The following is a 13,675-nucleotide window of genomic DNA, read 5'->3' as shown; positions in this document are numbered from 1 at the left end:
GTGAGAGAGAGAGAGAGAGAGACATTTCTGGACACTGAGAAATAATTTTTTAAGCAGTCTTTGTCAGCAGTTTTATTGTTATTAAAAAAGAATATATATTGACAGTGGAAAATACAGCTTTTAGATAAAAAAAAAAAAAGCGTCTGTCTTTATTGTGCCGTCTTCACACTGCGTATGACTTTGTCAATGAGTTTCTGGATCTCTCTTTGTCGCGCTGTTGCTCTGCTAATACACTCCTGCAGCTTCTCTCCTGACAGTGACGTCCCACCTAAGCGAGGGGATACAGTTTATATTATTACTTTTGGTGCCCACGTATTGCAGGAGCTTTATTCATGCACTGTCTGGCGGTTTTACATTTGTGAGAGGACTTAACACTATAGCAGCAGACTGTCTCACTAAACTCATCATACAAGTCGAAGCTAGCTAAATGTATGATACCAACACTGATTGTAAAGTTTTAGTTGAGGTAAACCTGGAACCTCAGTTACATTAAACCGAAACAACACCGGTTTACAACAACTACACAACTCAACTAAATTCATTACATTTACATTACTGATTAGGTACAAGTGAAAAACAAGAGTAGAAGATGAATGATGCTTGCTCACACTGCTACCTCCAAAACTGAAGTCTTGGGAGTATGTTTTTTTTTTAATGTTGAATTTGCATCACATGACTACAGAAATGACAATCAGAAACGTGGTGGTAGAGGTAATCTAGTCTATGAAAGCTTTCAATATATTTAATATACTTTTTAATTGATTCTAATTATTGAAAGTGGAAGACTAATAAAACAGAAGCTTTACTTTAGCTTTTTAACCTGTTTTGGTCACTATTTATCTTTTTTTTAAATATATTTTCTGACTAAAAATATTAATGATGTGCATATTAAATTCCAGGACGAACTAGACTAGTTGTAATGAAAATGTAACCTTTGTATTCTTAAAAGAAAAAACTAGGGTAGATCAGCTTCTGCAGCCCTGCATTTCTAACAATAGGGAGTTCCTGCAGTTTTTCCTTTATGTAGTCAATACGAGATTGGATTCACACTGAGCATAAAGTGCACAGGGAGAGACGAATCGTTACAGACTTTGGTTCTGACCTGGTTTGTGAACAATGCAGAGTCGCTCTTCCTCATCCGTCACCACAGTGAGGTGAGCGGTCGACAGACTCTCCTCCTCTGCTGTGGGGTCTACGATCAGTATGGAGCTGCGCAGGCGGAGAACAGCGGGTCAGGATTACAAAAGTCACAAACACAGAATAGAGGTTTTTTTTATCCAGGCTGAACAAACTGAAAAATCATCCACTTACTCATCGAAGACACAAAAAGAGGCACCGACTGGATGTTTGTGAATATGCAGCCCACGTTTCGTTTCTAAATTCACCTCTGGTGTACCAGTCTCCGTGTTGATGGTGACCTCTGGGAGTTTTGCTGTGGGGAGCAGGGAAACAAAGAGTACAAAACAAAGATGTACTGTAAGTTGGAGGCAGGATGTGTGTGAGGATGTTCTGGAATAATACTACGCTACACACAAATACTAACACTACATGACAGGAACAGATTACTAATCACGGACAAAGTACTATACATACAGTTCAACACTTAAAAATGTTTTTCTCTGTATTTACAGTAACGGTGAACTTTACTGCACATACTGTTCTTTAGGGCAGCCAGCAGGGCAATGATACAAGCATCCAACACGTTTCCATCGTAGTCGAGACACATCATGTCACAGTAGAGCACCCAGCAGAGCTACAACAAGAATCAGCAGAATTAGGACTCAATATTTACAACAATCACAGAGACTGACGAGCACCGGTGTACGTGCACGGATTTACCTTTCCTCTTTCAATACACAAGTCCTCTGTGTGTATCACCTCAGAGCTGCAATACAAAACAATTAGTAAAAGCAGTAAGAGAGTTAGCAGACGCTAAAATGTGCGTTCAAGTCTGTCACACCTTTCGATTACATCAGCGATGAACTGGCTGGCAGCCTGCGCCTGCTCTCCCGGTGGACCTGGGCGGAACCGAGAGGAACAAAGCGGCGGCAGGTCCACGTTGGGCACTAAGAAGGACGTAAAGATGTGTTTATTTGGATTACTCTTTAGTATATTTGACCTGAAATCAACTCATGTCACCTCCGTACTGTACTTACCGATGAAACCTTTACCTGGGGCCTCCACTACTGGGTTTGTCAGCTCCTGTGGGTGAAGAAACAAGAAATCAGTGAATGTTTGGGTCACCTGTCAGTGAGATTAGGTTTATAGCTGCTGTGTTCATGATCATTTACCGCTTTGATCCCACAGATCACTGTGGTGTTTCCAACCTTCACCAGGGCTGAGCCATCTGCTGTGGATATGGACCCTAAAGGGACAGTCAGACAGAGAAAACCATCCTGATGTTAAAAAAAGAACAAAGTAATACATAATATACATTAAAGATAACATTACGTGTCTTACCTATGTTTAGTGTTGTGGTTCTGAATTCTGACAGCTCGCGTCCATCAGGTCGACAGTTTTCTTTCTGAAATGGGAACATTTAAATGACACATGATTTCTGACAACCACTATTAAATCAGTTTGATATTCAACATTCATTTGATATTCAGAATAAAGAACTATTATGCATTCAAACCATTTCAGTGAATTATGTCAAACCCCTTGTGCAACATAAAGACTAATATTCCTCATGTATCACAAGGCTTGTTTTTGCATATTAGTCTTTATGTTGCACAAGTGGAATGACATAATTCAATGAAATGGCTGACATTCATATTAGTTCTTTATTCTGAATATCAAATGAATGTTGCATATCAAACTGACTTTCTTCGGACACTGACATTAAAAATAAACAGAAAAGCATAACCTGCCACTCTGCAGAACAAGCAAAATGTCACCTATGGGCTGAATGTATTGTGACAACAACTGACCAGAAAACTCCTGTGGTACTCCAGAGGCTCAGCAGTCCTGCAGGTGTACAAGAAAGAGAAGGTAGACGTTTGCTCACAGAGACAGAAACTGTTAGAAACACATGTATGCGCAGTGACACATCTGCTTATTCGCCTGTAATTCACACTACTATGTGACGGATGAACTCCTGTGATCAGTCCCATGACAACAGGACAGTGAGAAATGCCTCATAAAATTCAGACATACGTACACTGACCGTTCATATGTCTACTGCAGCACTAATTATCAGAACAGGACACATAAAACATATATAAAGCGCCGCTTTCTCTTTACTCACTTGAAACCAGCCGCCATGTTTTGATTAACCACGTGGGTTCAGTGGATGACGTACTACGGTAGCCGGTGGGAGAAAGCACGCGATTTTAGTGTCAATAAACTCCCACTACATTTGTCCGATTTCAGAGAGCAGGCTCTTTTACGTTGGTTTATTCTTCACAAACATGATGTTTCTCCCCTTCTTCAAAATAATCTGCGTTTTTTAAGTTTTTTCATTAATGTGAAACATGAATCTTCTCTCCTTGTTGAACCTTCTTGGTGGGAATTGCTTTGTAATTAAAACAAACAAAAAAAATGTTTGTTATTCTGGTTTGATGGCAGTCAAAAATTAATCCGTTTGGAGTTTTTTTCATTTGTTACTGAATGATTAATTTTCTATAAGCACAGCGATGTGAGTTACATGTGTATCACACTGATATGCAGTGGCAGATTAAGGTGATCGGGGGCCCCTGGGCTACTGTTTGTTTGGGCCCCCACATTATTAATCATGCTTTTACTAGAAAAAAGAAAAGAGTCCACAACCTTGAAAAATTCTGTTAATTTAGGATTTTTTAAGTAGATCTTGGTTCCGTTGTTCTTTCAGTCGTTGTGCTTTTCTTTTTCCGTGCTCCACTATCACATTTCCTTTCTGACATGTTGCCGCTATACTTCCTAGTAACAGTAAGTGACGTATCATTTAACAACAAAACTGACCTTATGAGCCCGACCACATGATGGCAGATGATTGGATAAAAGTGTCCCATATCTATCCAATCAGTGGCTTAATTTTTTTAATGTTTCTAAGGGCCCAAATGAGAGTCAAGTTTTTTTCTCAGTGAGGTAAATTTAAAAAAAAAATTAAAATAGTCTGGCCAATCCGGGGCCCCTGCACACCTGGGGCTGCAACCTAGGCCAGCCTGTGCATTAATCCACCTCTGCTTAAAGAAAGAAAGAAAGCCTGCCTTTATAAGTCCTGCAAGGGAAAAATTCACGTTTGTTGTAGTTGTTGTGTTTTTTTTCAAACACACACACAGGCCTCAAATATGTACGCATGCACAAACAGGTCCTGTACACGTGCATTAATGGAGAGGTGTCAGAGCGAGAGGGCTGCCCTGTGAGAAGCGCCCAGAGCAATTTTTGGTATGACTCCTTTAACCAGGAGAAACATAATTATGAATTAATGTTAGAAATTCCACCTGATTCACATTCATGCTTGTGTATAATATGAAGGAACCTGAACTCTATTAATTCCAAATGGCTTTATTACACTCACCGGCCACTTTATTAGGTGCACCTGTCCAACTGCTCGTTTACGCAAATTTCTAATCAGTCAATCATATGGCAGCAACCACATGCATTCAGGCATGTAGACATGGTCATGACGACCTGCTGCAGTTCAAACCGAGCATCAGAACGGGGAAGAAAGGTGATTTGACTTTGAACGTGTCATGGTTGTTGGTGCCAGGTGGGCTGGTCTGAGTATTTCAGAAACTGCTGATCTACAGGGTTTTTCACGCACAACCATCTTTACAGAGAATGGTCAGAAAAAGAGAAAATGACCAGTGAGCGGCACTTCTGTGGGCACAAACGCCTTGTTGATGCCAGAGGTCAGAGGAGAATGGCCAGACTGGCTCGAGCCGATAGAAAGGCAACAGTACCTCAAATAACCACTGGTTAAACAGAGGAATGCAGGAGAGCATCTGTAAACACACAACACAACCTACTTTCTAGCAGATAGGTAACAGCAGTGACCACACTGACACTTTATTAAGCACCAGGTGCACCTAATAAAGTGGCCGGGGAGTGTATAAACTCATCATTGGGTCCTTGCAGGCGTTCCCACTCCTGGCCTCCAGGTGTCAGTGTGTGCGTCACTGCAGGCTGCGCTAACTGATGATGTGTCGAGAATTACCTGTCACTTCCGCGTCGCCGCTGTGTTCAGTTGTGATTGGAAGTGGAGTTCACTGAACATCCTCACAGAGCAATGGAAATATAGCGCCTCCACCTTCAGAACAATCTCGCATGCTTGTAGTTTCCTTTGTATCCTGGGAAGTCACGGTACCGGCTACAAGACACGAAGCAAAGCGAGGAGGAAGCAGAGCCTCTTTGACTGGAGGTCTGTCAGTGGCTGCAGGCAAACTCATGGAAAATGGATTTCCTCTGTGAAATAGTTCAAGCCCTGGTCGCATTAGCAGCTCTGGGCATTATTGTGGTGAGTAGCTGTACTGTTGTGTTGACAGGTCGTTTGTAGCTTGTTTTGTGTGAAGCAAAAGCTGTTTTACCCTCTGATTGACAGCATCAGTGACAAATGTGGATATCCACACTGATTTGTAAGAAGTCACTGAGCAAAATATTCACCCTGTACCGCCTGCGTTTGACTATCAACACTAGAATTACCTCGTTCATTCTGAGGAAGTCATGACTTTAATGCTCCATATCAGCAGAAAAAAGTAGTTCACTTAAAAGAAGAAAACAAAATTGTCAAAAGTAGTAAAAACCTAGCTTTAAAGAACATAATAAAAAGACAAACATTGGATTTTATTCTATACTCCAACAACATATGCAATTATAAAATGTGTCGAAGAAAACCAAAATTCAAAAACACTGATTAAATCCAACGTGATATGTAAATGCAAAGACAACAAATTAAACCAATTAAATCACATAAAGGAAGCCATAAATAGCATTTAACAAAAAGAGGGTGGACCCAGGATAAAAACACTAAAAGTAGATCAGACTCACGGCAACAACAAGGAATGTGCCTCTGCAACATTACAGTTCTGACATGCAGATTTAGTTATCCTAGTTATTAGTTATCAAACCAATATTGTTCTAAATTATTGAATACATTCACACACACACCTTTTTTTTACACTTGTATTTGAAAAACCTGCAAGAGTAGAAGGAGTGCCGTTCTCATGTTTCTCGCTTTTTAGGTGCTCCTGATATCACATGTCACTGGCGGGATGGTGAACCTCACACGCCATGAGAAGGAAAAATACTTCCTCACTGCGACGGGAGAGAAGGAGCTTTTCCCCAGCCTGCACGATCCCAGTTCCAGGGAGCTGTCCGTGGTGATCCCGGCCTACAACGAAGAACTCCGTAGTGAGTGATGGAGGGGTGGGGGTTTAACTTGAATATGGACACCCCACAGGCTGTAAAAAGCGATGTCAACCCAATAGCTATGTCATTGCGCTACCCTGCACATTGATAAGATTCATATAGAATTTATAGGATCGAGCACAATACAAGTCTGTGTTGTAAGGATCCTGTATTTGTTTGCTGATTCAAAGTTCCTCCAGTTTAAAGAGACTTAGATTTCTCTTTATTGATCCCTTTGGGATGACTCCCGCAAGGAAATTGAGTTTCCAGCAGCTTACAAAGACACGGAGGTATTAAAAAAAATACAGTATGGAATAACCAATAAACTCTTAGTTAAATATATATATATATATATATATATGAAGTAGATGTAAGAATACTGTTCTCTCAAGCTTCATTATAGGTGCTAATATGTGTGTGTGTGAATGTGTGTAATTACAGTGCCTGTGATGTTGGATGAAGCTACAGAGTACTTGGAAAACAGACAGGTAAGTGGTCAGCCTCATGTGGGCGGTGTTGAACTATAGCTTAATCATAATGTTACTGCAGTTTGATAAACACACCTTCATCCACTATTATTCCCTAAAAGGTGAGGTAGTCTCAACAATAAAAGCTCTTATTGCTGCATCTGTTATTCTCAAATTGGCCAGCAGGTGGCAGCATTCAATTGTAAAGTGTTTGTTTTGAAATAAATTCCTCATGTTGTCTCCTTGCTGCAGAAACAGCACCCTTCTTTCACCTATGAGGTCATTGTGGTCGACGATGGCAGCAAAGACAAAACCACGGAGGTGATCATTTAAAATCTTTTTTTGTGAGAATATGTAACCCAGAGTTCTATTTTTCAGCTTAGCCAAACATTTCATTTTTTTAAAAAAAATTCTGTCATGCTGTCCCGCCAGGTTGCTTTGCGTTACAGTAGGAAGTATGGTGCTGATAAAGTGCGGGTCCTGACGCTGGTGAAGAACAGGGGGAAAGGGGGAGCTGTGCGGATGGTGAGGCTGTAGATATTAAACTATAACTTCAGCATAAAAGCAACAGTACAGATTTGACTTTGTGTTGATTTTACCATGTCGTGTTGTTTCTCTTAAAGGGAACTCTGAGCTCCAGAGGAAAAGTCATTCTGATGGCAGATGCTGACGGAGCCACAAAGTTTGCAGACATTGAGAAAGTGGAGGCCGGACTTAACAACCTCAGCCCTAAACCGGTGTGTTGGCGTTCTGTTTTTGTTGTTGTTGTTGTTGTTTGCTGTCTCACATACCTGTATTAAGAGTGGGGTCATCCTAAAAAAATGGCTTTCTGTACATTTAGGAGAACATGGCAATTGCCTGTGGTTCAAGAGCTCACCTGGAGCAAGATTCAGTAGCTCAGGTAATTGTCCGTCTTTTTTTTAGTGTGTGTCTATCATTTCAAACTGTGTCCGTCAAACCATTAAGATAACCCCTGTTGTGTTCTCTGCCACAGCGATCTGTCTTTCGTACGTTTCTTATGTATGGCTTCCACTTCCTGGTGTGGTTCTTTTGCGTGAGAGGGATCAAGGACACGCAGTGCGGCTTCAAGCTTTTCACACGCGAGGCTGCGCTCAAGACCTTCTCTTCTCTCCACGTAGAGCGATGGTGAGCACTCGCACGCCCCCATGCACGCGTTATTACTTAGCGCAGTGATGCGATAACGGCTGTCTTGTGCCTTTTGTGTTGAACGAGTATACCATTTTGTGATGGATATTTGGAAACAATAGTGTTTATTACCAATTAATGTGTCAGTTATTTTGCATCCCTCAAGCAAGTATGACATTAAAAGTAATAACCTGTGATGGTATTAAAGTGCTGACTTTAGCCCTATTTCCAGGGGACCTCATGGGATTTAAAATTTAGGGCTAACGGAAAATTGTTCCCCTCCACCATCATGGATGATCTTGCAATCTCTTAAATGCACCTCGAGGAGACTTCTGGAGGAGCTTAGCGTGAGGAAACACAGGTGCATCCTTCCTTGAAGCGGTGTAACGTATAAAGGTCACACACTCCACATGACGGAGACAGCTGTGCAGCACCTCAAAAGTTACTGACGTCACTTTAGAGTGATGCTGTGGAACCAAGGAATTCTCTTTTGGCGTCCCCACCTCGCATCTCTCTCTTACAGTCTTGCCGGGAGGAGCTAAGATGTGAGTGAGGGAAGCGAGGAGACACGTCACCATAATGAATAGCACCCAGCAGGGAGTCAGCATGCAGAACACCAGCACCCTGAACAAGCGCACCTTAATGGAACGCAGCCGTTTTAAATGGCATCAATTCCACCTGTGCTTTTCCTACTGCAACGAGCCAGTTATGTCCGCAGTGAAAAAAGGTCTGTTGATTGAACGTGAATTTTTACGCAGCTGCTGAACATCTGTTGTGCACTTTCCTCTTTCATCTCACAGGGCTTTTGATGTGGAGCTCCTGTACATTGCCCAGTGTTTTAAAATCCCCATAGCAGAGGTGGCAGTCAACTGGACTGAAATAGAAGGTAGGATTTTCACGGCAACTGTGGACCTCCCACTGTGCTGTCTATCGTTGCTCTATAAATATCTCTGCTTTTAAAAGTCTGTGATTGGCTGATTTTTTTTATGTCTTCTGTTATGATTGCCTATTTTAGTTTTTTTTTTTTTTTTACCCTTACCCTTGACATTTACTGTGCAAGTGTCATTTTCCTGATGCGTCACTCAAGTTATAAAACATCTTTTTAATACTTTTCTAAGCCTACTTATTACAGCTGCGATTAAGTCTTTTGTGACAGAGTTGTCGCATGGCCTATCAGCAGTAAATGTCAACAAACTATATTTTCTATAAAAGTAATCACTTGAAAATGAAGTGCCCATGCGTTTGCTCTGCCAGGGTCCAAGCTGGTCCCGTTTTGGAGCTGGCTGCAGATGGGACGAGACCTGATTTTCATTCGCCTACGCTACTTCACTGGAGCCTGGAAGCTGCAGTCACCACATAAAACTGACTAGCCAAGCAGACAATGCCAGCCTTATAAAAGGTCCATCCAACGGATGAGGTGGGATCAACAACTGTGTCAATCATTCGCTGTAATTAACAACAGACTGCAGTAGATCGCATATTTTCCTCTACGGACATCATTGGATGTGAAGTAACGACACAGTTGCGAGTTCTTCACGACCCTGCCTTTTTTTTTATTTGGATTTCGGCTTGTGATGGCCGCCGTTACACGCACATTTCTGTTGCCGGGTCTTACAGAATGTCTGTATGACTGATCCGTGTACTAGGTTACTTGATGTTTATTTTGGGGCCTCTCAGCTGTTAAATGAGAGAGACTTGTAGTGAAATGTGGAGGACCTGATAATCAGTGTGTCACGATCCAAACGGGTAGATTGAATGTTACTTTATGAGATTTAAAAAAGGGAGGGATCGTATTTTTGAGGAAACGTGATGGGGGTTGATTGGCTAGATGACTTGAACCAAAATAAAAAATAAATAAAAAGTCAATGATTTATGATTTGATCATTTTATAAGATGTAGTCAAATAATCAACAACATGGTTCCTATTCTTTTCTAAAGATCATGTTTGCAAGACTTTTCCAAGACAATATCAGGGATGATCCAGCTTGTACAACAGACAGGGACTAAACACTGATTTGTTGACGTGTGTTACATTAACGCACATCTTTAGGACTGTCCGTACATTGCTTTTTCTGTTTAAACTTCCTACTGTGAAAAAAAACAGTAAAAAGGTACTGTTATTGGGTATTCCCATTCATTATCTTGACACCGGCTTCACATACACTGTCCAGCATGCCCAACATACATTTGAAACCATATTGCTCCATAGACAGAGACATTTGTGGACAAAACAAGCCAGGGAGCACATCGACTTTGACTGAACTAAACATGCTAAGCAATTAAACATGATTCAGCTATTTTAAACAAGTTGTAAAGAGAGCAAATTTCATCTATAAACCTAATAAAAACCACCACATGAACCCGCCAGCAGTGACTAATACTTATATTCGAGGACTCATTCTAAGCTAACAAAAACCCAACCAATCTTAGTTTCAGTGATTACACACTAATAAAAACGTATCCCCTAATCCTACACACTTTTTCAGTCCTTTTTTTAAATTGTAGCGTCATTCAGCTTGTATGTGCTTTCATGTGACGTGACTTGTGGGTGTGTTCCCCAACCTAACTGTGTATTCAAAATAATGAAAATGTGGAAATAATGTTCCAGGAAAACAAGATTTTGGAGGACTTTTTCTTTCCCTCTCTTTACTTTTTTGATGTTTTCCTTGACTAGAAAACCTGTTTCCTCATTTCCCAGGAAACATGGGAATGTTGAATTAGTAGGTCAACAAAAAATTTAATTATAACTATTAAGATAATTAGTTGTTTAAATATTTTTATTGCAAAAAAGAAATTGTTGATTCCGGGGTCTCAAATGTTAGAATATGCTACTTTTTTGGTTGCTTTAAAATGTAGATTTGGGGGGTTGATTAGACAAAACAAGACATTTGATGTTGTCACCATTATCAATAATCATTGCAGTCCTAATACATACAGTTTAAAAACAACAACATTTACATTGTACTTTTTGTAACAGGATTTACAGTGTGCTTGACAAGAGGAAGAAAAGATATAGGGGAAAAATTAAATTGCACAAATGTTATGCTTATGCTTTGTGGAAGACTCGGAGTTATGGAACAGCAAAAGCACTATTACCTAAAGTTCCACCTTTTATCTATAAACCTGAGATTCACCATAATGTGACAGGAAGACAATAGAGATGAGCTTAAACTGGTGTAAGTGTGTGATCTGCATTTTTATTTGTTCAAAGCCTGGCTGCAGAGTTCTGGACCAAGATCTGACGTCTTCTTTTTTTTTTTTTCTCCAAATCTTTAAGCTAAAGGAGTCACTTGTCGTGGTACTTGTTTGCAAAAGAAGCAGGACTGAAACAGGACTTTCTTCGCTCTGTCACACACAAAGCCCGTCGTTAATCTTTCTTGAAGAATTTGATACCTTGCAGTATATTAACACACAGGGTGCACACTGCGCTGGTCGCTGGTTCCAACAATTGGGAGCAGGGTCTCTGCAGGCATCCTTCAGAGGGAACTGAACGCAGGGACATATCTGTTAAATACTATTATAGGAAATCTGCATGAACTGACAACATTTGCAGTTTATTTCATTTGGTATCCAATTAGATATAACAGCTCAAATCCTCAAATTAGGTTACCTATGATCGGCTATATGAAATACTGTGGGGAACGTAGTTAGCTACACCATCATGAGTTTGGCCTTTCCTTGACATGAAAGAGAGGGAACCCCTGGATTACATTATTTATCTCACAAAGTCATCCCTGTGAACATCTTCTTTGGAAAGCATCCAGCAAGCGTTTTTGTGGTCTGACTGAATCAACTTCTTCATAGTGCTGTTTTCTTATGCAAGACTGAGGTCTATAGTCTTGGCTCTGACATGGATGTCTCTGGGGCCCTCTGAGCCCCGGGGACAGCATCCTGTTTGTGCCTCGCCTGCCTGTCTGTCTGCCCTCTGTGACCAGACAAGACAGAGAGCCAATGAAGCATAATCTGGCTGCTCTTTTCTAGTTTCCTGCCTCATGAGTCAGCACTTTAGTGATAATGTGACAATTGTACAGCCTACATGAGGAGGGCAGACCATTGATCTACCTCTAGAGTCCTGCTGGTTCACTGTGATGCCAAAAAACAACCATTCATTGTAAAACTTGAACTAAAATCAGTCAGTCTGAGAGCACATTTATTGCTAGACATGACTCCCACATGTTTTTCTTCTTATGCTCATGTATTATGCTCATGTCTAAAGCATGAACAAATACCTCATGTATTGTGTTCCTCGTTTTGCCCTCGCGTCTTCCCTGGGGTCCACGGACCAGAGTTTGGAAGTCACTGGCTTTGATAGACACACCACTTATTTGTGGCACACGGCAGTTTATCCTGGAGGTGCATTGTGATGATCCACCTGGGGGGAAAAAATCATCAGCTTTTTTTTTTTTTTTGGACAGGATCCCCAGAGCTTTCACTTCGTGTTGGGAGTATTGTTACGTTCCGCAGCAGTTGCTGTAAACTGGAAATGTCAAACTTGTAGACTCACTGTCGCCAGCCGGGCTTGCGTCATTAACTGGACTAGTCACGGCACTCCCAATAAAGGATCGTATCCATCCGCAATGAGAAAGATCTGTGTGGCTCCCAACAATAGATAATGAAACAACTTCCATTATGAGAAGAGGGGGAGAAAACAAGAAGCTTGATTTCTCAGCACGATTGAATTTGCGCAGATGAGTGCGAATTGTCGCTCCTTTGTTTACACTTTTTTAGGCTACAGGTGCAGTGTGCGCAAGTAGTAATAGCGGTTATTTAATAGTAGTATGTGGCCTTAGAGTCCCAGCTGGACTTGCTACGTTACCTCACACATATATAAAAGTTACACAAATTGTGATTTTAAAGTAATTACACCATTGACAAGCAGATGCAACCTGTCGGCTGAATGGAAAAGATTATAATATGGGTGTCACTTCCATCATAAATGCTTGATCCTTCACATCAATCCCTAGTATTTACGCTAGGCCTGTGTATGAGTACACAAATAATTATAGGCTACGAAAGAACCCCCTAAATTATATACAGGTATCTCACACACACCGTGTAACACTGTAAGACTAAAGCTACTGCAGCCTGTGTCTGTCCATCCGTTCATTACAATAGTCTGGAAAGGAACAGGTGTGATTGTTTTTGTTCCTGACCTCCGTTAGTTAGAGCCAAAAATGACTGGGACACTGGGCATGGCTCAGGTGGGGCACCATGCACGCGCGCACATGGATGCAGCTGAGGGACCTGAATCTGAAATCCCTGAAATCCTGGGAAAGTTCCAGGAGGGGGAGGGCGGAGGGATCTTGCATGCAGGCGCTGCGGTTCCAGCCAGGCTGACGCCGCCGAGGCTGTGTGGCGCTCGGCTGGGGCTGCTGGAGGAGCGGAGGCTCCGGGCTCTTCAGACCTGCGTCAATACAACCGCAGACTGCCAATACAATACCGGAACACAGTGTGACTGTACCTTCACAATAAAAGCGGGGTTCCGTTTGTAGTTGTACTGTGAGCGATAGGGCTGTCAGCTGTCAGAAGTCTGCCACTGGGGGAAAAATGGAAGTGGTGAGTTATATATTAATGAATTGGTAAATACAACTTTGTTACAGAATTAATTAAAATAAAGTAGAGTTTTACTATGATTCCCTTTAAACCATTAATGTCATGTATTGACCTTTAAATTAAAGCAGAAATGTTAGTTTTGCTCCATAAACAAAAAAATACTTATGTTTGAAAAATTGCAA

The 13,675-nt window shown here is 41.3% G+C and overlaps 2 protein-coding genes across 2 annotated transcripts; one reads left to right on the top strand and one right to left on the bottom strand.

Annotated features, from left to right (window-relative positions):
* Positions 1–126: 126 nt before the first annotated feature.
* On the bottom strand, positions 127–3,267 carry exosc8 (exosome component 8). Its single transcript, XM_083927489.1, has 11 exons — positions 3,248–3,267; positions 2,931–2,967; positions 2,461–2,524; positions 2,292–2,365; positions 2,157–2,202; positions 1,961–2,066; positions 1,840–1,885; positions 1,657–1,753; positions 1,312–1,432; positions 1,103–1,209; positions 127–268 (listed from the first exon to the last, which is right to left on the bottom strand). Exons 1-11 carry the CDS (start codon positions 3,262–3,264, stop codon positions 150–152), a joined length of 834 nt encoding a protein of 277 aa, XP_083783615.1. The 5' UTR covers positions 3,265–3,267; the 3' UTR covers positions 127–149.
* A 1,908-nt stretch (positions 3,268–5,175) lies between these two features.
* Positions 5,176–9,800, top strand: alg5 (ALG5 dolichyl-phosphate beta-glucosyltransferase). Its single transcript, XM_083927488.1, has 10 exons — positions 5,176–5,437; positions 6,162–6,330; positions 6,769–6,815; positions 7,047–7,115; positions 7,227–7,319; positions 7,418–7,531; positions 7,636–7,695; positions 7,789–7,940; positions 8,741–8,826; positions 9,195–9,800. Exons 1-10 carry the CDS (start codon positions 5,375–5,377, stop codon positions 9,308–9,310), a joined length of 969 nt encoding a protein of 322 aa, XP_083783614.1. The 5' UTR covers positions 5,176–5,374; the 3' UTR covers positions 9,311–9,800.
* Positions 9,801–13,675: the final 3,875 nt, after the last annotated feature.

This window comes from Echiichthys vipera, assembly GCF_963691815.1.
Source record: "Echiichthys vipera genome assembly, chromosome: 14".
NCBI classification, from domain to species: domain Eukaryota; kingdom Metazoa; phylum Chordata; class Actinopteri; order Perciformes; family Trachinidae; genus Echiichthys; species Echiichthys vipera.
This window is presented reverse-complemented; position numbering and strand designations above follow the sequence as displayed.